Source organism: Carcharhinus amblyrhynchos, chromosome 21 (genome assembly GCF_965287045.1).
Source record: "Carcharhinus amblyrhynchos chromosome 21, sCarAmb.v2.hapA, whole genome shotgun sequence".
Lineage (NCBI taxonomy): Eukaryota > Metazoa > Chordata > Chondrichthyes > Carcharhiniformes > Carcharhinidae > Carcharhinus > Carcharhinus amblyrhynchos.
Genome location: NC_137344.1, coordinates 19061536 through 19087771, shown reverse-complemented (window position 1 = coordinate 19087771; position 26236 = coordinate 19061536). Strand labels below are relative to the sequence as shown.

Here is a 26236-nt window from a genome sequence, read left to right as displayed (position 1 = left end):
TTTAAAGATCAATATTTATGCACCACTTGTCCTCAAAAATTAAATGACTGAGATAAAGTTTACAACTTGGCAAATAAATATTTTTGGAGAAGCAGAGTTTAGTGAGTAAACCATTTTAGCTAATTGGCATTACAGTGAATGTGATAGAATATAATAGTGAGATTCTTCAAGTGACAGTCAAGTTGACTGCAAAGTTTGACTTTTTTTTAATTACTCAATCTTTTTAGTTGAAAGAATTGAAAACAACTGAGCCACTATCCAATCATATGAGATTTTAAAATTTGGCCAATCACACTTCCTGTTCTTGCTGTGTGTATATTTAAGCTGCGCAGATGTTCGCTTTCTAATTACTTTATTTTGCAAATGTTTAAAAAGTAGATCCTTAAAATAGTTTGCAGGACGTACTTGGGGTTGGAAATGAATTGCTTGGGGTTGGAAATGAGTTTTTTAATATGGAGGTCACAGTAATGTTATATATTTTGATGTAAAATTTATGTGGCAAATTTGTGAAATATAGTTTAACCTATATGCATTTCTTTTTACTTATATATCCGAGGGATATATCTGAAGGTTCGGCCATAGAGTCTAGAACTGAAAATTAAGAAGAGGGAAATCACTTTGATAGGTTTGTACTATAGGCCCCCAAATAGTCGGCGGGAAATTGAAGAGCAAATATGTAAGGAGATTACAGATAGCTCCAAGAAAAATAGGATGGTAATAGTAAGAGATTTTAACTTTCCCAACATTGACTGGGACAGCCATAGTATTAGAGAGTTGGATGAAGAAAAATTTGTTGAGTGTATTCAGGAGGAATTTCTCATTCAGTGGGGGGCAAAACTTGACCTCCTGTTGGGAAATAAGAAAGGGCAGGTAACAGAAGTGTTAGTGAGGGATCACTTTGGGATCAGTGACCACAGTGCCATTAGTTTTAAGATAACTGTGGAGAATGATAGGTCTGGCCCAAGAGTTAAAATTCTAAATTGGGGCAAGGCCAACTTTGATGGTATTAGGTCTGGAACTTGCAAAAGTTAATTGGGGGAATTTGTGCGAAGACAAAGGGACATGTGGTAAGCGGGAGGCTTTCAAAAGTGTGTTAACCAGGGTTCAGGGTAAGCACATTCCTCTTAGAGTGAAGGGCAAGGCTGGCAGAAGTAGAGAATATTGGATGATTCGGGATATAGAGGCCCTGGTGAAGAAGAAGAAGGAGGCACATGGCATGCATAGGCAGCTGGGATCAAGTGAATCCCTTGAAGAATATAGGGGATGTAGGAGTAGAGTTAAGAGAGAAATCAGGAGGGCAAAAAGGGGACACAAGATTGTTTTGGCAGATAAGGTCAAGGAGAGTCCAAAGAGCTTCTACAAATACATAAAGGACAAAAGAGTAACAAGGGAGAGAGTAGGGCTTCTTAAGAATCAACAAGGTCAGCTATGTGCGGATTCACGAGAGATGGGTGAAATCCTAAATTAACATTTCTCATCAGTATTTACTGTTGAGAAAAGCATGGATATTAGGGAACTTGGGGAAATAAATAGTGATGTCTTGAGGATTGTACATATTGCAGAGAAGGAAGTGCTGGAAGCCTTAAAGCACATCAAGATAGATAAATTCCCAGGACCTGATGAAGTGTATCCCAGGATGTTGTGGAGGCTAGTAATGAAATTGCGAGTCCCCTAGCAGAGATATTTGAATCATCGATAGTCATGGGTGAAGTGCCTGAAGATTGGAGAATGGCAAATGCTGTGCCTTTGTTTAAAAAGGGCTGCAGGGAGAACTCTGGGAACTACAAGCCCACGAGCCTCACATCTTTGGTGAGTAAGTTGTTGGAAGTTATTTTGAGAGACAGGGTCTACAGGCATTTAGAGACACAAGGACTGATTAGGGACAGTCAGCATGGCTTTATGAGTGGAAAATCATGTCTTACAAATTTGATTGAGTTTTTTGAAGGGGTAATCAAGAAGGTAGATGAGGGCAATACAGTTGATATTGTCTACATGGACTTTAGCAAGGTGTTTGACAAGGTACCGCATGACAGGTTGTTGCATAAGTTTAAGTCTCATGGGATCCAAGGTGAGGTATCTAAATGGATACAAAATTGGCTTCTTGACAGAAACCAGAGGGTGGTTATAGAGGGTTGTTTTTCAAACTGGGGGCTTGTGACCAGTGGTGTGCCTCAGGAATCAGTGCTGAGCCAGCTGTTATTTGTCATTTATATTAATGATTTGGATGAGAATAAAGGAGGCATGGTTAGTAACCTTGCAGATGAGACCAAGATTGGTGGCGTAGTGGATAGTGAAGAAAGTTATCTCCGGTTGCAATGGGATCTTGATCAGTTGGGCCAGTGGGCTGACGAATGGCAGATGGAGTTTAATTTAGATAAATGCAAGGTGATGCATTTTGGTTAATTGAACCAGGGCAGGACTTAGTCAGTTAATGGTAGAGCACTGGGGAGAATTACAGAACAAAGAGATCTCGCGGTATATATAGCTCCTTGAAAGTGGAGCCACAGGTGGACAGAGTGGTGAAGAAGACATTCAGCATGCTTAGTTTCATTGGTCAGACATTGAATACAGGAATAGAAGTTGTACAAGACATTGGTAAGGCCACACTTGGAGTACTGTGTACAGTTCTGGTCACCCTATTATAGAAAGGATATTATTAAATTAGAAAGAGTGCAGAAGAGATTTACTAGGATGCTATTAGGGCTTGATGGTTTGAGTTATAAGGAGAGGCTGGATAGACTGGGACTTTTTTCTCTGGACTGTATAAGGCTGAGGGGTGATCTTATACAGGTCTATAAAATAATGAGGGGCATAGATCAGCTAGGTAGTCAATATCTTTTCCCAAAGGTAGGGGAGTCTAAAACTAGAGGGCATAGGTTTAAGGTGAGAGGGGAGAGACACATCAGTGTCCAGAGGGCAATTTTTTCACACACACGATGGTGAGTGTCTGGAACAAGCTGCCAGAGGTATTAGTAGAGGCGGGTACAATTTTGTCTTTTAAAAAGCGTTGACAATTACATGGCTAAGATGGGTATAGAGGGATATGGGGCAAATGCGGGCAATTGGGATTAGCTTAGGGTTTAAAAAAAGGGCAGCATGGACGTTGGGCCACAGGGCCTGTTTCCATGCTGAGTCTATGATTTAAACATCATTCTATCAAATGAAGTTTCAGATTCTGTGTTCTATTCAAAATGGCATAGAAAGTATACTTGAAACACTGATAAGTTAGCAGAACTATGTATTTTCCTGATTTCTCATTGCTAATGCATTTTACCATATTATTGAGGATTTTTATTTTATTTCGTTTACTCAGTCTCCTGATGTGGGCGTTGCTGGCAAAGCCAGAACTGATTGGCCTTAACTAGTTACCCTTCAGACTGTGATGAACCATTCTTGAGCACCACAGTCCATGTGGTGAAAGTCCTCTGACAGTGATGTTAGGCAGGGAGTTCCCAGATTTTGACCCAGGGACATTGAAGAAACAATGGTTAAACATTTAATTTAGGATGGTGTGAAACTTGGAGGAGAACTTGGTGATGCTCCCATGCACCTACTGCCCAGCCTTGATGTTAGAGGTTGCAGGTTTGCAGGGACTGTCTTGAAAAAGTCTTGGTCACGTTGCAGCATTGCATCTTTGTAGATTATTTTCCTATCAAAACTGCTTCTCTCAGCTGTGTGTTCCACATCCAAACTACTTAGATCATAATATGGTTCTCATCTTCAGAGTTTGTTTTCTCCCAAGTCTTTCACTGCCTCTGTGCTGTCAAATTTTGTGTTAAACACCCTGTCTTAAATAGTTTCCTCCAACTAAGCATTGATAAGACTGAAAACATCATCTTTGGATCTTGTCACACATTCTGTAGTCTCCTAACTGACTGTATCCCTCTGCTTGTAAATGTCTCTGGTGGCAGAATGTTTGCAATCTTAGCATCCTAATCGTCCCTGAGATGAGCTTCCTTTAGAACATAAGAAATTGGACTAGGTTATCGGGCCTCTTGAGCCTGCTATTCACGCTTGATATTTTATATCAACGACAGCTTGCTGCACTTTTCTTGTATCCCTTGATTCACTTGGTATCCAAAAATCTGTTGACTACTGATTTAATATACTCAATGATTAAGCATCCCCAACTGTAGTAGACAATTCTAAAGACCTAACCCATTGAGTGAAGAACTTTCTCTTCATTTCAGTCCTAAACGACTGACCCCTTATTCTGACAATGTAACCCCTCCTCCTAATTCAGGCAAAAATCCTGAGTGTCTACTCTTTAAAGCCTCTTGAGCATTTTACATGTTTCAGTGAGATCACCTCTCACTCTTCTAAACTTGAGAGAATGTAGACTTTGTCTACTCAATTTTGTCGCACAAGACATGCCCTTCATCCCTGGAATCAATGTTGTGAACTTTTGTTGCACTTCCTTGAAGGCAAGTATATTCCAGGAGACCAAACTAGGTGAAGAGAAAGAAAAAGTAGAAAGATTTGCATTTATATAGTACCTTTCACAGGATGTCCCAAAATGCTTCTCAGCCAATTACTTTTGGAGCATCGTCACTGTTGTAGGAACAGTGCTAGCTAATTCCTACAGATAGCAGTGGTAATGACCAGATAATCTGTTTTTATGATGTTGATTGAAGAGACACAGGGAGTGTCTCCATTGCTCATCTTTATAATACTGTCATGGGATCTTTACATCAGCTGGAGAGGGCAAAAAGGGCCTTTCTTCAATGCCTTATAAAAAGATGGCATCAGCAACAATGCAGTACTTCCTTGGTTGCCTTGATTTTTGTGCTCAGATCCTAGAGTGGGACTTTAATGCACTTTGAATATACTGTTCTAAGAAACTGTCCTGAATAAGTTCCAAGCTAATTTTTCAAGATACCTTCCCAATCTGATTTGCCCAATCTAAGTGAAGATTAAAATCACCCATGGTTATTGCAGTACCTTTCTTACACACCCCATTTACTATTTCTCAATACTCTGTCCACCATGTGACCACTGTTAGGGCATTTATAAACTGTTCCCACAAGTGACCTCTTACCTTATCTATTTTTAATCTCTACCCAACCAGATTCTACATCTTGCGCTTTTGAGTTAAGGTAATTTCTCAGTACTGTACTGTTATCTTCCTTAATTAACAAAGCAACCTCACCGCCCTTTGCTAGCTTTCTGTTATTCCAAAATGTCAAATAGTCTTCGATATTCAGGTTCCAGCCTTGGCCATGTTTCTACCATCTCTGTATTTGGCAATCAGATTGTACGTATTTATTTCCATCAGTGCGAACAATTTATTTGTTTCGTTAATGGTGCTGCATACATTCAGGTACGGAGCCTAACTTAACACTTCTATTTACCATTTTTGGAATCTCTGGCCTTATCTGTTGGTGTACTTGTAATTTTGTATATTCTATCCCTTCCTGCCACACGCTAACAATCATTACCCAAAATATTATCTTGCTTTTTCCTTGTTGTTTCCCTTTTATTTCTCCCCCTCACATAATCCCTTCCCCCTACGATTTCATTTAAACCGCTCTCTATCATCCTAATTATATGATTCGCCAGAACACCGTTCACAGCATGGTTCAAGTGAAGACTGTCCAGTGGTAGAACTCCCCGCACTGGTGCCAGTTCTCCATGAATCAAAACCATTTCTCCCACACCACTCTTTGAGCCACACATTTATCTCTTTAATCTTATTTTCCCTACATCAACAAGCTTGTGGTCTTTTTAATTTAGCCTCTAGCTGCTCATGCTGTGTAAGTAACCTCTTTCCTAGGTACCAGTGACATACGTAAAACCACATGGATCATGACAATTGGATCCTCCCCCTCTGACTGCAAGTTCCTTTCAAATACCGAACAGATGTCTCAGTACCTCATGCTGGGCAGGCAACACAGCCTTCTGGACTCTCATTCTCAACTGCAGAGAACTGAGTCAATCTCCCTGACTATACTGTATCCTGTTACCCTATTTGCTTGCCTTATTTGAATGGCCAGTTCACTCATCCACCTTGCAGTTCCCTCCATCCACCTTGCAGTTCCCTCCATCTTGTCCATACAAGCTTCATGAACCTCAAACCTGTTACACATTTGCAAGGGTTGAGGCTCTTCCACTTCTTGATCCCTTCATCTACCTTATTTGCAGTCACACATTCTTATCCCTGACCAAATCAGAAGACTCTAGTTTAAGAGGTATGCTTTCTGAAACAAAGTAATCGGGTAACTATCCCACTTTGTGATGCATTGCAGTGTTCTTAGCTCATACTTCCAACTCGTTAACTTTGAGCCCAAGTTCTTTAAGCTGCAGACGTATTTGCCGTGGATCACTTCGGCATCCACAAGCTCCCACATTTTGCAGTCACCACAAGTTACTTGTCCTCTCATCCTTTGGTGTTATTTATATATATATTTAAAATTAATTAACACCACCAGTACTACCATTATTACCACTAGTAAATTTTGTTACTACAACTAAATTACGAGAAAAATACTCCTCAAAAAATCACTTACCTGTTTCCATGATATCACAGTGGCTCTTTCCTCAGAAGGCAATTGGTCCTCATGTGTTGGTTCTTTAGAAAATTCATAAACTATTGAACAATTCAAACTTGAGAAATCCACAAAAGTTTAAGATTTTAAAATAAGTTTTATTGGAAAATTATAGATATGAAGCAAATTTTAAACTACTTTCAGTTACTGGGGTGGACAAATTGTATGTTAAAAGCACAAATAAAGGTTATAGTGAGCAAAATTTTTTCTTTTTAACAAAATTTTGCTTGAACCTACTCATATTTCAAAACCTCAGTATGTAGTATTAAAAAGTTAGTTGCAGTTTTGTTCAAAGATGTATCTTGTTACATCCTTCAGATCGTTACTTGTATTTGTTCAATCCTTGCATCCTGAATCATCTGAACATTGTATCACCTGAATACTTTTGATATATAGACAAGCCATTTGAAATACCTTGTATAGTAAGTACACAATTCAGATTATAGATGAGCTTTATCAAAAGTGGAGTGCAAAAGGTGTTGGAACAGTAAGTCTAATACCATACATTCTGTCTGATTTTCTTCCTCAAGTGATGAACCTGTTGACGCTCAAAAGGAGACCAGCAACCACTTGTATTGCTGTGAATGCCATTTATTGGGAACTTGAATAGGTCTTTGATTTTGGCGTGCCATTTTCTCCTCTTTAGAGTACGAATGCTTATGCCACAAATTTCTTAATAATCAGTGCAGGTGTCTTTGATGAGTAAACCAGTTAGGATTAAATAATCAAATCATAGAATCCCGACAGTGCAGAAGAGGCCATTTGACTCATCAAATCTGCACCGACTCTCTGACACAGAACTTCCCCGAGGCCACCTCCCCCCCTCCACCCCGCATCTTCGTACCCCAAAGATTTCCCATGGCTATCCCATCTAACTTAAGTAGATGATGAAGTGAATATGAAAAGGTCTCTCATTCTTTGAATTGAATCATTTCTGATGTAAATACAATTCTTTCGTGTTCAGAAAAATCATTGTACATAGTGAACAAAAAAATTGGATTGTGAACAGTTTAGCATTTTAACTTATGCTTACAACTGACACTATCATAGGCCCTACCTGTACTGCAGTTTTTGACTGACAATTGGATATCAGATTTTATTGTGTAATTCTCATTCTTCAAATCTGTAACGTGGCTGACCCTAATGTTACTTAAGATGAGCTTTTTTAAAATGCGAAACCAGCACCTATCTGGCAAGAAACAAAATGTTGGGAAAAATGAAAGTAGGCAGCAGAGATTAGGTGATGCCAAACTTTAAAAACATGAAACTGGGAGGGAGCAAAGAACTAAGAGAGCTGTGGCATTTTACTTTTTAATGATTGAGAAAGAATGAGAATTGTGTAATGAATAGAGATGGGGGAAAGATGCACTGTTTCTATGGTCCAATACTTAAAGCTCAAAATACATTTTAAGAAGATCTTCAGAAGGATTAATAACCAAAAAGATGGTAAAGTTGGATTGTCAAGAAGAAGTTTGAGAACGATCTCTTGTTCCAGTGCTTCATTGTATCCAATCCAGAAGTGTGGGAGGAGTGCTGGAAGAGTGTTCTAGATATGATGGTAGTATTCAAGTTTTGATTTAATGCTTTTTTAAAACAGCCAGAAGTTGTTTAGGGTGCAGGAGGAACCTATTTGAAGAATGAAAGGTCTACACTTGACATTTTACCTTTTTGTAGTCATTTTAAATCTCTGTAAAACTCAGGCACTTAGAATGTGTTTTGTAAAATCTGGGGTGACAAAATAAATCTTGCACATGTTAGCTCCATAATGGCATACAAATTCACATCCTCTAACCTCTGTTCATCTCACCACATCCTCCAGGATTCTCTAAGTTTTGGATTATTTTCCACAATTATCAATAGTTTTTCACAAATGACTACCTCTGTAAAATTGAGTTGCCTATCTCCACTTCCCCCAAAGTAAAATGCTTCCTCATATTATGTTTCATATTGGAGCAGTGGATACAGAAACATTTGAATAATTGACATCCTTGGAACTCAAGGACACCATTTATCGAAACACAAATTTCGGTCAGTAGCTTCGACTGTTAAGCCAGCGTGTCAATTACTTTTGATCATCCTATTTAAAGTGATAAAGATAGAATATTTAGGCATATTATTCACTCATTTAACTAGAATATCCAGGCATATTATGCACTCATTTATCTAAAAGGATAAAACACAGGTGAAATAAAAGTTGTTGTTATGAGATTGCATCCAGAATGTATTATCAAAATGAATAGGAGCAATCTGAACTAACTTAAATACCTTCCGTATTTCATTGTGTTCCTGCTTTCATTTTTGTAGTTTTGAGCACTTTTAGTTCAGTTTTCATTAAATAGTAAATATGAAAAATTTGCTTCTTGCAGTACTTCTTTATGAAGTGGGTAATCAGTTTTGTTGTTGAAAACAGAGAAAGTTTGGCATTAAATGTGACCAAGTTGAGGAAGTTGACAGGATAAATAAGGGATACTTTTGAAAAGGGAAAATGCATTCATTGTGGTTGTGCATGACTTTTTCTTCAAGCTATGCTTTGAAACTGATTCTGTAAACTTTCTGATTTCTTCAAGTCTGTTTCAAGGAAGTCTTCAGGCACATCCTGAGCAACTCTGAGGTCCTTCTGTAATTCCTGATGCTGATCAATCTCCAGGGCTTGTTTTCTCTGACAGAACCCTTGTTTAGATGGTCGAACTAATGCCAGAAAAAATGCACCCAAACTCATGCCAATACCACAGAAGAAGAAGGCAGATCCATAATTCTGGCCTGTAACATCTACAAGCCAACCTGAAAACAAAAGAAAAAGTCAATGTAATTCTATTTTTTTACATTCAGAACACTTTTTCAGCAGGCTGGAGGAGATTTAAGAAATGGTAGTAGTCTAAACATCAACAACAAAAGTCATAAGCTTGATGTTTAAAATCTTTTAGTTTAGGAAACAACCCTTAAATCAGGCAAAGCTTCCTCAAAGACATTAGCTTGAAATGCAGGACTTTCTGCCATGAAGGTAAATTAATTTAGATAACCAGATAAAGATGAAGCATCTACTTGCAGATTTCAGCATACTCATGAAATTGTCCTTTAAGCATGTGAAATATTTCACACAATAGAGATCTAGAAGGCCCCATAAAATGACTTGAATTCAGTTTCTGTAGATCAAACAGAAGTCTTGGTTGAAATTATAAAGCATATTATGCAAGTGAGCATTAGAGTGTGTTTGTATATTATCCTACCATGGTAAGCTTCAATGTTCATATCTTTATTGAGAAATGAGTGCATTGGAGAAAGAAGCACAATTTTCAAGTTATTAGAAATTATCCATTTGCTAATACTGTTAGTAGTCAATTTTATGACATGCATAACCTCTCCAAACAAATGTCAGTGACTTTGGGTTGTAATGCTTGTTTACTGGGACACAAGTTGGAAATAAAGGCTCTGACATTTCAAGTCCACCTGGACTCAAAACGTCAGTTCTTTCCTCTCTTTACAGACGCTGACAGACTTGCTGAGATTTTCCAGCTTTTTCTCTTGGTTTCAGGTTCCAGCATTCGCAGTAATTTGCTTTTAATAAAGATTCTAGTTATTACTAAATTATACTTATTTGTGTTGTTGAGCTTTCTTTCTAGAGAAAATTGCCTACCTCGCTTCAGATGCTTTCTCTAAAGTACCAGTGGGATAGTTAGCTTGGTTAACATTCTAACGATTAAGTGTGAAGCATTTCTACTGGATCACCCTGAAACTTTTGACTTTTATTTGCACCAATTGCAGTTATTTGCAGCTGAAGTAATGGTTTAATGTAGGTTACATGAATTTAATTCTGGTAACTTAATAACTGGGCGACACTATACAGTTTTCAGAAAGTATATTGTAACAGGCCTAAGAATTTGCATGCCATAGTTTTACATAAAATTTCCATCATTCAGATGATTGTCAGTAATATTCTAATAAGCAAGTGAAACAAGAAGTACCATGGTAAATGATATTTGCAGATGCAGTGGGAATGATAAGAACATGTATGAGTATCTGAAGAACAGCACTGGAAGATGAGTGTGAAGTTCAATCTAGACTAAAGACCCAATATATGATCTGTCAGTTTGAGTCTAAGGAAGATTATGAGGGAAGATCTGGAGAAAATGAGTAATTTCAAGTACCTGGGGATCAATGAAGATGGAAATATTAGCAACAGATTAACTGGTTGGAGTAATTGGCAAGAGAGCAGTGGAGTGTAATGTGATAAAGTAACTTTGAAAATGAAAGGGCAGTTGTAAGACCAGCCTTGTTATATCGTGCAAAAACTGGGACAACCTCAAGAGAAGGAACATCTGGATACTAACTAGAATGGGGATGCTGAAATGGATATGTGGAGTGAAAAGAAGTTACAGTAGCAGGAACCAGTACATCAGGGAGATCAGTGAAGTTTGTGGGAACATTGAAGAAAGTAGCCAAGAAGAAATTTAAATGGTATGGTCATCTGTTAGGGAGAGAGGAAATGTGATGAGGAAGTGTTGGAGATGGGATTGGCAGAAAGAAGGGAAAGAGGAATGTCTATCAGATGGAAAGATGTGGCATGAGACTTGAATGCAGTGGGATTGGAAGAGTGAGTGACTGACAGGAGGTGCTGGTGACAATCCCAAGTACAATAGAAAAAAGAAGATATCTCCTAATGATACTTAAAACGTCTCAAACTAAAACACACAACATTAATTTGATGACACTGGAACTTTCCTGCTTGTCCAATCCGGACTTAACATTTGTTATTGATTTTCTTACAAAATATATTAGCATTTTTGCACAGCATATATTCTAAATTATTGACCTTTCAGCCCTTGTTGCAGTTGGAACAGTTGGTTACAGCTAAATGCAGAGCTTTTTTGCAAAAGCATAACATAACGGAGAAATAGCTACTGTGATGCCAGACGGTTATTCTTGGAGCAAGTTAAAAACATTCCACTTTCACTGAAGTTTCCACCCTGCTAGTATATAAATTTTGAGGCTTGACTCAATGGTAATCTAAAATAAAAATACCTCCAATGGGTGGCCCAGCAAGTCCTGAAAAACTCTGTATAAAGCTGTAAATTCCGACAGCAGATGACATTTTCTCAACTCCAGCTACATCATCTTCTGCCAACATTGGAATGTGAACACTAGCCACAGTCCCGAACGTGAATCCATACAGCATGCTGCATGCAACAAGGCTCCAGAATCCTCTTGCGAATGGAAAGCACAGCAAAACTATACTCAATAGGCTCATACAGATTAGTTCAATGTAAATCTTCCGTATTGGCTGCTTGTTTAGGACACAGCCAACTGAGAACCTACCAAACACCTCCATTATTGCCATAGCAGATAGCATGTATGCTGACCATCCATCAACACCTAGGCTAATGCTGAGAGGAATCACATAAAGGTGAGGTGCAAAGAATCCCAAAGTGGCAAATAGTCCAAAAAGTGCATAAAAGATGAAGCTTTTGTCTTTTAGAATTGAAAAGTCAAGCAACTTTGGTTGATGCTGTGGTTTTGACTTCTCATCTAGAAGCATCTGAATTTTTTCTTTGTGAATATTACTTGTTGTACATTTTTTACTATTTTCCAAATGATCACATGAGGTAGATAAAGATTCCACTCCTGAGTCCACAGATTCTACAGAGATGCACGTTTCCTCATTTTCGAGCATATACTTGGATTCCATGGACACATCCACTGGTTCCTCTGTTTTTTCCTCCGTTTTTTCCTCCGTTTTTCTGATAACAAGTGGCCGAAGTAGCGCTCCACACACAACAATGTTTAGTTGCAGTGCACCTATGACTAGGAGACAATTTTTCCATCCAAGATAGCTCTTCAGCAATGTAAAAGCTAAAACAGAGAGCAAAACATTGCATTAGTAGATTGCATTTCTTTTTTCTGTGTGCACCTGATCATAGAAACTGAGAGCCATTTAGTAATATCATGCCTGATCTGCATCTTGACATGATTTACCCATCTTAATTCCATTTCCCTAAGCATCCCTACCTTACAGATATCCATCAATCATAGTTTGGAATTTTTAGTTGACCTCAACAGCTTTTGGCTGTGTTACAAATTTCAAAATACCAAAACTTGCATTTAAACAGCACCTTTAACATAAAATATCATAGTGCAGGCGTTATCAGTCAGAACTTGACACCAAGTCACTTAAGGATATATTAGGGCAGGTGACCAAAATCTTAGTCAAAGAGGTAGGTTTTAAGGGGCATTTCAGGAGGAAAGGTAGGGAGGTTTTTGGAGGGAATTCTACACTGTGCACAACCACCGGTAGGGGAGTGAAGGAAATTGGGGATCCATAAGAGAACAGAATTGGAGGAATGGCGTTTGTAGAGATTTGTATGAGATGGGTGAAATAACAAGAGCTATGGTGAGGCAAGTGATGAAGCGATTTGAACACAAAGATGAGAGTTTTAACTTTGAGATGATGTTGGGTAGGAGCCTGTGTTGGTCAGAAATACCAGTGATATTTGGATTGGACTTGGTGTGAGTCAGAATATGGGCAGCGGAGCTTTGGATGAGCTGAAGTTTCCAGAGGATAGTCATGACAGCTTTGGTGTAATTAAGTCTGGAGATAAAAACATGAAAGAGAGGTTCAACAACAGATGAACTTTGTGAAGAAGTACTTCCTAACATCACTCCTAAATAGCACATTTGTAACGTTAAGATTTTGCAACATTTTTTGGACTTTCTGTTCATCTATTATATGAAATTATTTAATATTCTTAAACATTTCAATGAGATTATTCTTTATCCTTTTGTGTACAAGGTATTACCAGCTTCGTCTATGTAATCATGCTGCATAATTTAATCCTTTTAGGTAACTTCTTCATTTCAGTGTATCTGCACTTTAACCCTTTTAATGCCAATATATGCCTGCTGACATGCTTGTCAAAGACTAAAACGTTGCTCTAGATCCAATCTAACCAGATTTCAACCCACTGGAGTTAAAGGCAAACATTCCAATAGACTTTTTTGTTTTTGTGTCTTTTAATGATTCCAGCCAACTTTGCAACAGTTAACAAATACCCTGATCTCCTTTTCTTAAGTCTGAGTGAATGACCTTGCACTTGCCTACAGTCATCTTTATCTGCCACAGATTTATCTACTCAATCAATGCTCCATTACAGCTTTCTACTTGAATCAACACTGCTTGATGTGCTACCGAACTTAAGTGTTGTCAGCAAACTTTGATTATGTTTCTCTGTTTCTTCTTCTAAGTCATTCATAAATATTGTGAAAAGCTGAGGCTTCAAACTTCTGGGGGCACCACTATTCATATCCTGCCAAATGAGACATATACCCATTATCCCTGCTGTCTGTCTCCTGCTAAAGAACAAGTTCCCTGCTCATGTTAGTAAGTTGCCTTCAATTCCATGTGCTTTAATTTTTAGTAAGTTTCTTGTATAGAACCTTTTCAGATGCCTTCTGGAATTTCTGGAACCAAGTTTGCAATATTTAACAAATAGCCCAACGTATATGGCAGCTGGTGAAATTTAAATGCAATTGATAGATCTGGAATCTAAACCAAGTCTCAGTAATGACGACCATTGAACTATTAACAATTGTAAAAAGCCATCTAATGTTCTCTAGCGAAGGAAATCTGTTTTCCTTACCTGGTCTGATCTACATATGATTCCAGACCCACAGCAATGTGGTTAACACTAAACTGTCCTCTGATATGGCCTAGCAAGCCACTCAGTTCAAGGGCAATTAGGGATGGGCAACAGCTGCAACTTTGCCAGCAAAGCTCACATCCCGTGAAAGAATTTTTAAAACTGAATAACATCCATGTCAACCATGGTAGTGATCTTGGCAAAAAATTTAGCTAGGTTTAAGGGACATTACATACCTGTTGCAAATTAATGGTGGCTAGCTAATAAATTTCTGACTCCTCTCCTACGCTTCCTAAATCCAAGGGGACAGTTCCTAAATTGTATATGTTTTGGAAGCTCAACACTAAAGCATCTGCATTTATTTCATCAATATTTTTAAATAACTATTTTTATTATTCAATGAGGGGAGTTTGCCATCCTTATTGTATGATTTATAGTATACATTTGGTATTAATTCCTGTTCAAAGTCATAGGAGATCAAGGAGTACCTTGCAGCTTCAGACAAATGTAAATAAAATTCAATTGTAAGTCCATACAAAGGTTTGAAATGTAGCTTAAGTTGCATGTCAATTTATAGAAATAATAATGCATCTGGTCCAGAAACAATTGTGATTAAAGTTTTAATAAAGTAGTCTTGATCTTTGCAAGTTTCAGCAGTGCAGTAAAGGACAACAAATACTTAGAAGGAAGTACACTTATTGATCACCAATCCGCAAGAGTTTTCAGTCTCCCTGACCCACATCAGTTTAAGGGCTATAATGTCAGTTTGGACACTTACCGGGTGCAAAACCGAAGACAGCAAAACATTCTCCTGTGGATGCCACAGCAATGACAAGAGAGCGATACTTATCAAAGTACTGGGAGAGGATTGTGACTGTGGGAAGGAAGCTGAGACAGAAACCGACTCCTGTTGTAGAAAATAAATAAATTCATTAATAAATTTAACCAATCCAGAATTTAATTAAGAATGCCATTATGAAACTTAGTTCAGTGTAGAGTATAATATTAACAAAGTACATGTTTAGTAGGTTTAAGAACTGTTCCCTACTCAAGTTTGTTACAATCCTGTTGGAACTGTTAACGCTTAAAGATAAATCAGAACACCCAGTATTTAACCAATCGAGCTATGCTGTAAGATTTCACATTTTTAAACAAAAGCAAACTTGCTTTATACAGAACAAAACAAAACATGCACCATTTACATTGTGACTGTGTATGTTATCCACTCGGATTTACTTATTTCCACAAAGAATTCTCTTATACATCAGAATATCTCACATTATTTACATCTGTAAGGACTGCCCAAAACTATGCCATAGTCTACTGGAATTCACTTAAATTCTCCTTAGTGTTCTAAGTATTTTCCAAGTTAAAGGTTTATTTACTATCTCTTGACTATGGATGCCTCAATCCCTTGTTCTGTTTATCTTTGCAATGCTTTCAAGCTACCTCTGCTGTTTGCTTTCTTTGCCAAAGGCTGTGTGAGAACCACAATAGATTTTCCTCTAGCAATTTTACAGCATTTTTCCCCTCATGGAATCCAAACTGAGATTAAGCCCCCTTGCATTCCGCCAAGTGAACAACAAAGTTAGTATTTTCTCTGGTTAACTGCAGGCCTGCCTTTCATTTCCTTTGGCTCTCTCCTTTCAGTGAATTGCAAAGCTGAGGCTGAAACTGCCTGAATTCTGAGCAAACATCAAACTAAATTGCATTAAAGAACCTTCTATAGCTTATCTCCATGACAGTGTTGCATGCCTTGGAACGTCCTCAAAAACTGAAATGTGTACAAATTATTCTACCTTTGATGTTACTCTTGATCCTGTAGCCCATACGAAGAATTTGTATTACTAATGTATGAACTGGCCCTTCTCCAGACTGTTGAGTTCATGATTGTGAAGCTGCTTTCAGCTTTTTTTCATCTGCAAACCACATATTGAATTAAGTGAAAGCCTTTCAGCTATCCCTAAGTTTTAAAGATGGGTCACCCACTGTTCAAGTGTTTACAACTCTCTTTCTGACCTTCTAAGGTAAATACCGATTAGTTTTTCAGTGTAACCAACTTGAGGTTTGTCTGAATTCCATTTACTTCTTGGTTGTTATCAGTTTCTTAACCGGATAGCCCCATTTCTCTATAGTTAAAACTTTAATTCCTAAAACAAAACTTATGTTTAAAAAATATAAATTATGAACTAGATAAATTATGAACAAAGTTCCGTGCTGAGGATTGCTATGGTACCATGTCTTATATGCAATGAATATTACTGGGAAACATTCTCTTCAAAGAAAATTAAGAATAAATAGGTAGGTAGTGAAGTAATCTTCCCGCACTGTTTGTTACACGTGAGAGTGTTGTATTCTGTAATTTTCAATTTGACTAAAGCCTACTTCAGCAGAAGCAATCCTACTGATTACCAATGGACATCAATACATGCTAGCTCCTGAGTAGCGGTAAGTTAATTACAGTGCCTGTACTGGAATGGACGAAAATAGCTGTCCTTGGAATTTCAGACAGGCTTGTTTAGCTCATACCACCCAGTCACTTGTTTTGTTAAAGTAGTTTTTATAAATTACCTAGTTAGGATGCAGTAAGTCTATCCTATATGGCCTTTATACATGGGGAGGCAATGGTGTATTGGCATGTCATTGAACTAGTAATCCAGAGGGTCAGGCTAATATCAGGCTTAGGATCACAGCAGTTACTGGTATTTAAAATCAGGAATTGCAAGCTTGTCTCAGTAATGATGACCACAAAACTATCATTGATTGTTGTAAAAACCCATCTGGTTCCCCAGTGTTCTTTGGGAAAGGAAATCTGCCATCTTACCTGGTCTGCCCAACATGTGATTCTTAACGGCCCTCTGAAATGACCTAGCAAGCCATTCAAGGCAATTGGGGATGGGCAACAAATGCTGATCTCATCCCATGAAAGAATAAATTAAAACAGGTCCTGTTGCAGTAGTGTGAGTATCACTTAATGGCAGGTGTTTTTGATCTCTGTTGTTTAACACACAAGTATCTTTCAAGACAGACATATTACTTGTTCTTCTGGAGGAGGATAATAGCCCGGATTTTCTGGTTTCTGGATTGTTGGACTATGGATGTCTGGACCCGGAAGAAGTCCTGATGCACTGACCACTATGGCAATTCCCCTGCTCGCCAGGACCCTCAGCAAATGTCTGACTCTGACCTAGAGTCGGACAGACACTTCCATGGGCCTTACCTTAATAGTTCCCTAATAAATGTTAGATAGAAAAATTTAAGTCCTGAGTAAGCACATTGACCAACACTCTCCCCTTGTTAGACTGACCTAACTATCCTCTGACCCACCTCCCATCCTACCCATTTACCCACCCTACCCATTCACCAACATTTGCACCAGATATTTAAGCTTACCATATGGTAGCTAGTGCTGTAAAAAGGGATTTGTCTTTTCTCCCTGCCTATCGACACTACATTACTTTCATGGATTTTTATGAGAGATGCAGTGCTCTGCGTTTCTGGAGAGGGCAGGTGCAGAGCACCACTTAGAGGTGTAAAGTTTAAGGAGAGCAGGAGTCTGACAATGATGTTGCTCTGCAGCAGATCCATGCCAATGCCAACTCAATTTACAAAATAAATGGTTGGAATGCAAATCTATAGGTAATCAAGTCTTAAACGTACAGACAATTCCAACCATTATTTTGTAAATTGAGTTTGTGTTTTTATCTGCCCTGTTTGTGAACAGAGCCCCCACTTATCTGATGAAGGAGCAGTGCTCCGAAAGCTAGTAGATTTTGCTACCAAATACACCTGTTGGACTTTAACCTTCCACCATCATCCTCTGTCTTCTATGAGACATAGTCAGGTTAAAGTTCAACAAGTTTATTTGATAGTAAACCCACAAGGTCTCGGGGTTTGCCCCTTTGTCAGGTAAGTGGAGAGTTCTGGTCTCAAACAGAGCATATAAAGGCGCGCACAGTTTACAGAATACTGATTAGAATGCGAGTCTTTACAGCTAATCAATTCTTAAAGGTGCAGACAATTTAAGTGGAGATAGCATTAAGCATAGGTTGAAGAGATGTGTATTGTTTCCAGACAGCACAGTAAGTGAGATGTTACAAGCCCAGGCAAGTCATGGGGATTACAGATAGTGCAACAGGAACCCAAGATCCCGGTTGAGGCCATCCTCATGTTTCTGCTCAGCGACTCTGCGCTGTCGTATGTCATGAAGGCCGCCTTGGAGAACATTTACCCGAAGATCAGAGGCCGAACGCCCATGACCACTGAAGTGCTCGCCAACAGGAAGTGAACAATCTTGCCTGGTAATTGTCGAGCGGTGTTCATTCATCCATTGTCATAATGTCTGCACGGCCTCACCAGTGTACCATGCCTCGGCACATCCTTTCTTGCAGTGTATCAGGTAGTCAATGTTGGCCGAGTTGCAAGATTATGTGCCGCGTACCTGGTGGATGGTGTTCTCACGTGAGATGATGGCATCTGTGTCGATGATCTGGCATGTCTTGCAGAGGTTGCTGTGGCAGGGTTGTGTGGTGTCGTGGTCACTGTTCTCCTGAAGGCTAGATAGTTTGCTGTGGACAATGGTTTGAGGTTGTGCGGTTGTTTGAAGGCAAGAAGTGGGGGTGTGGGGATGGCCTTAGCAAGATGTTTGTCTTTATCAATGACATGTTGAAAACTCTGAAGAAGATGTCATAGCTTCTCCACTTCGGGGAAGTATTGGACGAAGAAGGGTACTCTGTCCACCGTGTTTGTCTTCTGAGGAGGTTGGTGTAGTTTTTCGCTGTGGTGCATCGGAACTATCAATCGATGAGTTGAGCGCCATATCCTGCTCTTATGAGGGCATCTTTCAGTGTCTGGAGGTGTCTGTTGTGATCCTCCTCATCTGAACAGAGCCTGTGGGTGAGGAAGGCTTGTCCATTGGGGATGGCTTCTTTAACGTGTTTAGGGTGGAAGCTGGAGAAGTGGAGCATCATGAGGTTATCTGTGAGCTTCTGGTACAGTGAGGTGCTAAGGTGACCGTCCTTGATGGAGATGCATATGTCCAAGAATGCAACCGATTCCGGAGAATAGTCCATGGTGAGTTCTGATGGTGGGATGGAACTTGTTGATGTCATCATATAGTTATTTCAGTGATTGTTCACCATGAGTCAAAGGAAGAAAATGTCATCAATGTATCTAGTGTATAGCATCGGTTGAAGGTCCTCTGCGGTGAAGAAGTCTTGTTTGAGCCTGTGCATGAAGATGTTGGCATATTGAGATGCGAATTTGGTCCCCATGGCTGTTCCGTGTGTCTGGATGAAGAACTAGTTGTTGAAGGTGAAGACGTTGTGGTCCAGGATGAAGCGGATGAGTTGTAAAATTGCATCTGGAAACTGGCAGTTGTCTGTGTTGAGTACTGAGGCAGTTGCAGCAATGCCATCGTTGTGGGGGATGCTGGTGGTGTCGAGCACTGAGACATCCATTGTGATGACGAATGCCCCTGGTTCAACTGCTCCATGTGTGCTGAGTTTCTGTAGGAAGTCCATAGTGTCACGACAAAAGCTGGGGGTTCTTTGTACAATGGGTTTTAGGATGCCCTCGATGTACCGGAGAGGTTCTCACACAGGGTCCCATTGCCCGATACGATGGGACGGCCGGGTGTGTTTGCCTTGTGTATCTTTGGGAGGCAGTAGAGATCTCCCACGCAGTGAGTACGTGGGATGAGAGCACGGAGGGTGTTCTGAAGGTCCGGATCAAAGGTCTTGATCAGAGTGTTGAGTTGATGGGTGTGTTCTTTGGTTGGATCTGCGGGTGACTGTCTATAGTGTTGCTCGTTGTTCGGTTGTTGGTACACTTCTTTGCAACGAACAACGAGGAACACTATAGACAGTTACCCGCAGATCCGACCAAAGAACACACCCGCCAACTCAACACTCTGATCAAGACCTTTGATCCAGACCTTCAGAGCATCCCCCGTGCTCTCATCCCATGTACTCCCTGCGTGGGAGATCTCTACTGCCTCCCAAAGATACACAAGGCAAACACACCCGGTCATCCCATCATATCGGGCATGGGACCTTGTGCAAGAATCTCTCCAGGTACTTCGAGGGCATCCTGAAACCCATTGTACAAAGAACCCCCAGCTTTTGTCGCCACATTATGGACTTCCTACAGAAACTCAGCGCACATTGGAGCAGTTGAACCAGGGGCACTCCAAAGAACAATACAGCACAGGAAACAGGCCCTTCAAGCCTGCACCGCTCATGTGTCCAACTAGACCATTTGTTTGTATCCCTCTATTCCCAGTCTGTTCATGTAGCTATCCAGGTAAGTCTTCAACAATCCCAGCGTGTCTGCCTCTATCACCCTGCTTGGCAGTGCATTCCAGGCTCCCACCACCCTCTGTGTAAAATATGTCCCTCTGACATCTGTGTCAAACCTTGCTCCCCTCACCTTGAACCTGTGACCCCTAGGGTTCGTCACCTCCAACCTGGGAAAAAGTTTCCTACTATTCATCCTATCTATGCCCTTCATAATTTTATACACCTCTATTAGGTCACCCCCTCATCCTCCGTCTTTCCAGGGAGAAGAACCCCAATCTACCCAATCTCTCCTCATAGCTAAGACCCTCCATACCAGGCAGCATCCTGGTAAACCAGAACTGGACGCAGTATTCCAAATGTGGCCTAACCGATGTTCTATATAGCTGCAACATCATACGCCAACTTTTATACTCTATGCCCTGTCCTATAAAGGCAAGCATGCCATATGCCTGCTTCACCACCTTTTCCACCTGTGTTGCCACCTTTAAGGACGTGTGAACCTGCATACCCAGGTTCCTGTGTGTCTATACTCCTGATGGTTCTGCCATTTATTGTATAGCTCCCCCCTACGTTAGTTATACCAAAATGCATCTCTTCGCATTTATCTGGATTAAATTCCATCTGCCATTTCTCTGCCCAATTTTCCAGCCTATCTGTATCCTGCTGTATTCTCTGACAATGTTCATCGCTATCTGCAAGTCCAGCCATCTTTGTGTCGACCGCAAACTTACTCATCACACCATTTACACCTTCTTCCAAATCATTTATATATATCACAAACAGCAGAGGTCCCAGTACAGAGCCCTGCAGAACACCACTAGTCACAGACCTCCAGCCAGAAAAAGACCCTTCCGCTGCTACCCTCTGTCTTCTATGGCCAAGCCAGTTCTCCACTCATCTAGCTAGCTCTCCTTTTAGCCTGTGAGATTTAACCTTTTGCACCAATTTGCCATGAGGGACTTTGTCAAATGCTTTACTCCTCGTCACAATGGGTGCCTTGGTGCTCTACACTAGCATCCCCCATGACGATGGCATTGCTGCAACTGCCAGTTTCCAGATGCAATTTTACAACTCATCCGCTTCATCCTGGACCACAATGTCTTCACCTTCAACAACCAGTTCTTCATCCAGACACACAGAACAGCCATGGGGACCAAATTCGCACCTCAATATGCCAGCATCTTCACGCACAAACTCGAACAAGACTTCTTCACTGCACAGAACCTTCAACTGATGCTATACACTAGATACATCAATGACATTTTCTTCCTTTGACTCATGGTGAACAATCACTGAAACAACTATATGATGACATCAACAAGTCCCATCCCACCATCAGAATCACCATGGACTATTCTCCGGAATCGGTTGCATTCTTGGACACATGCATCTCCATCAAGGACAGTCACCTCAGCACCTCACTGTACCGCAAGCCCACAGATATCCTCACGATGCTCCACTTCTCCACCTTCCACCCTAAACACGTTAAAGAAGCCATCCCCTATGGACAAGCCCTCCATATCCACAGGATCTGCACAGATGAGGAGGATCAGAACAGACACTTCCAGACCCATGAAAGATGCCCTCATAAGAACAGGACATGGCACTTGACTCATCGATCGACAGTTCTGACGCACCAGAGCGAAAAACTGCACCAACCTCCTCAGAAGACAAACACGGGACATGGTGGACAGAATACCCTTCTTCATCCAATACATCCCCGGAGCAGAGAAGCTACGACATCATCTTTGGAGTTTGTAACATGTCATTGATGAAGATGAACATCTCGCCAAGGCCATCCCCACTTCTTGCCTTCAAACAACCGCACAACCTCAAACCAACCATTATCCACAGCAAACTATCTAGCCTTCAGGAGAACAGTGACCACGACACCACACAACCCTGCCACAGCAACCTCTGCAAGACATGCCAGATCATTGACACGGATGCCATCGTCTCACGTGAGAACACCATCCACCAGGTACACAGCACATATTCTGGCAACTTAGCCAATATTGTCTACCTGATATGCTGCAAGAAAGGATGTGCCAATGCATGGTACATTGGGGAGACCATGCAGACACTACGACAATGGATGAATGAACACCGCTCAACAATCACCAAGCAAGACTGTTCACATCCTGTTGGCGAGCACTTCAGTGGTCATGGGCATTTGGCCTCTGATCTTCAGGTAAACATTCTCCAAGGCGACCTTCACGACATACGACAGCGCAGAGTCACTGAGCAGAAACTGATAGCTAAGTTCCGCGCACATGAGGATGGCCTCAACCAGGATCTTGGGTTCATGTCACACTCTCTGTAACCCCCATGACTTGCCTGGGCTTGTAACATCTGCTTTACTGTCCTGTCTGGAGACAATACACATCTGTTTAACCTATGCTTAATGCTATCTCCACTCACATTGTCTGCACCTTTAAGAATTGATTAGCTGTAAAGATGCGCATTCTAATCAGTATTCTGTAAACTGTGTGCGCCTTTATATGCTCTTGAGACCAGAACTCTCCACTCACCTGACAAAGGGGCAAACCCCGAAAGCTTGTTGGACTTTAACCTGGTGTTGTGAGACTTCTTACCATGTCTCATAGAAGACAGAGGATAGTGGTGGAAGGAAAATTTTCAGACTGGAAGCTAGTTACCACAGGGGTTAGTCCTGGGTTCTCTCCTATTTGTGATTTTTATCAATGACTTGGAAGAGGGGGCTGAAGGGTGGGTTAGTAAACTTGCTGATTTGCTGATCCAAGATTGGTGGAATAGCGAATGAGGTGGAGGGCTCTTGCAGGCTGCAAAGAGACATTGATAGGATGCAGAGCTGGACCGAGAAGTGGCTGATGGAGTTTAACCCTGATAAATGTGAGGTGATTCATTTTGGTAGGACAAACTGGAATGTGGATTACATAGAACATAGAACATATAGAACATAGAACATTACAGCGCAGAACAGGCCCTTCGGCCCACGATGTTGCGCCGACCAATTAAAAAACAATGACCCACTAACCTAAACCAATCCCTTTTCGTCCATAAACCTATCCATGGATCTCTTAAACGCCCCCAAACTAGGCGCATTTACAACCGCAGCAGGCAGGGCATTCCAATCCCTCACCACCCTCTGGGTAAAGAACCTACCCCTGACATCCGTCCTATAACTACCCCCCCCTTAATTTAAAGCCACGCCCCCTCGTGTTAGCTTTCTCCATCCAAGGAGAAAGGCTATCACTGTCCACCCTATCTAAACCTCTAATCATCTTATATGTTTCAATAAGATCCCCTCTTAGCCGCCTTCTTTCCAGCGAAAACAACCCCAAATCCCTCAGTCTCTCCTCATAGGACCTCCCCTCCATACCAGGCAACATCCTGGTAAACCTCCTCTGCACCCTCTCCAAAGCCTCCACATCCTTCCTGTAATGTGGGGACCAGAACTGCACACAGTACTCCAAGTGCGGCCGCACCAGAGTTGTGTACAGTTGCAACATGACACTGCGACTCCTAAATTCAATCCTCCTACCAATAAACGCCAAGACACCGTATGCCTTCTTAACCACCCTATCTACTTGATTCCCAACTTTCAGGATCTATGTACACATACACCTAGATCCCTCTGTTCATCCACACTATTCAAAGTCCTCCCGTTAGCCCTATACTCAACACATCTGTTATTCCTACCAAAGTGAATTACCTCACACTTCTCCGCATTAAACTCCATCCGCCACCTCTCGGCCCAGCTCTGCAACCTGTCCAAGTCTTCCTGCAAACTATGACACCCTTCCTCACAATCTACCACACCTCCGACTTTGGTGTCATCAGCATTACAGGCTTAACGGCAGGGTTCTGAGGAATGTGGAGGAGCAGAGAGATCTTGGGCTTCATATCCACAGATCTCTAAAGGTTGCCATTCAAGTGGATAGAGCCACGAAGAAGGCTTACAGTGTGTTAGTGCTTATTAACAGGGGGTTTGAGTTTAAGAGCTGTGGGGTTATGCTGCAACTACACCTGACGTTGGTGAGACCACATCTAGAATATTGTGTTCAGTTCTGGTCACGTTACTGTGAGAAGGATGAGGAAGCATTGGAGAGAGTGCAGAGGAGATTTACTAGGTTGCTGCCTGGTTTAGAGGGTAGGTCTTAAGAGGAAAGGTTGAGGGAGCTGGGGCTTTTCTCTTTAGAGTGGAGGAGGATGAGAGGCGACTTAATAGAGGTTTATAAGATGATGAGGGGGATAGATAGAGTGGACGTGCAGAGACTATTTCCTTGGGTGGATGTAGCTGTTACTAGGGGGCATAACTATCAGGTTCATGGTGGAAGATATAGGAGGGATGTCGAGGCAGATTCTTCACTGAGAGTGCTTGGGGATGTGGAATGCACTGCCTGCTCTCGGAACTTTCAAACAGTTATTGGAGAGGCACATGGAGCACACCAGAATTATAGGGTGGGGGATAGCTTGATCTTGGATTTGGATATAGCTCAGCACAACATTGAGAGCCAACGGGCCTGTACTGTGCTGTACTGTTCTATGTTCTAAAAATGGTTTGCAAATGGAGACTCACGACCTGCCTGGTCTGAATTATAATGAGAATTGTAGACCCTAGGTAGTGAAACTGCTACAGCAATTGGCAGCAGGAGGGTAGGTTGATCTAATGCTATACAACTTTATGAAGCTGTCAGGATTTTTAAAATTCAGTTGTGGAACGTGGACGTTGCTGTCTAGCCAGCATTTAATGCCCATCCTTAGCTGCCCTTGGAGGGCAGTTGAGATCAACCACATCGCTGTGGCCCTGGGGTCATACGTAGGCCAGACCAGTAAGGATGGCAGATTTCCTTTCCTAAAGGGTATGAGTGAACCAGATGAGTTTTTCTGACAATTGACAATGGTTTCATGGTCATCAGTAGATTCTTAATTCCAGACATTTTTTTATTAAATTCAAATTCCACTATCTGCCATGGTGAGATTCAAACCCGGGTCACCAGAACATTAGCTGAGTTTCCGGATTAAAAATCTAGCGATAATATCACTAGGCCATCGCCTCGCCCCAGATGATATTCATTTTATCAAGCTTAACTGCATTTTGTGTCTTTTCCAGCTAAGGCAATGAGTTGCTTCTTCCTAGGGACACAGTGGTTAGATGAGATGCCACAAAAGAAAAATCTTTGTCACCATTCATCTCCCAGTACAGTACAAAAACTACTTTGGGTGTTACTGCCTTAAGTTCATTCACCTTCCATTAACAGATGAATGGCTGAAACAAGAAAAAAAAGTCCTTTTGCTTTTTGAATTTCCTGTCCCCTCTTTGTCAGGGATCAGGGTGGTTGGAGTTTATTTTCTCAGAATCTCTGAATGGGTGCGCAAGGGCCTTCAAGGGAATTAAGAACCGAAGGTGAAATTTGAGGTGAAGTATTTCAGCAGTTGGTTGAATTTAAAGGAAGCCTGAAAAAAGTACGCTTTTAAAGGAGACAACAGAAGCAAGAATTTTTTTGTCTTTTTGAAGGGCACCACAAAAACATCAGGATATTGACTTAGCCTTGAATAGAGAGTGTGTGTAATCTGAAATGAATTTTTGAATATAAAATAGAATCGTCAGCAAAAATATTGAGGTCAAATGCTGAGTGGAAGTTAATAATATGGCGAAAAAACAGAAAGAATACAAAACCCCAGGGCATTTTTAACTGAGTTACCAAATACAACATAAATAATGGAAAATTGGTAGGGTTAGCTTTGGTAGAGTCTCATAGGATGGCAACTTATTCGC

The 26236-nt window shown here is 40.8% G+C and overlaps 2 protein-coding genes across 6 annotated transcripts in view; one reads left to right on the top strand and one right to left on the bottom strand.

Moving 5' to 3' along the window:
- Window positions 1-26236, top strand: part of gna13a (guanine nucleotide binding protein (G protein), alpha 13a) — a 464418-nt gene that overhangs the window by 165397 nt on the left and 272785 nt on the right. The window lies entirely within an intron of this gene.
- LOC145356679 (monocarboxylate transporter 7-like) overlaps window positions 6623-26236 on the bottom strand; it is a 47011-nt gene continuing 27397 nt past the window's right edge. For all 5 annotated transcript variants that reach the window (XM_080209558.1, XM_080209557.1, XM_080209560.1 and 2 more), the window contains 3 exons: window positions 14955-15083; window positions 11565-12392; window positions 6623-9326 (listed from right to left, as the gene is read on the bottom strand). In XM_080209558.1, coding sequence (XP_080065684.1) covers window positions 9064-9326; window positions 11565-12392; window positions 14955-15083 — 1220 coding nt within the window. In that variant the 3' untranslated portion in view covers window positions 6623-9063. The remainder of the gene's footprint in view (window positions 9327-11564; window positions 12393-14954; window positions 15084-26236) is intronic.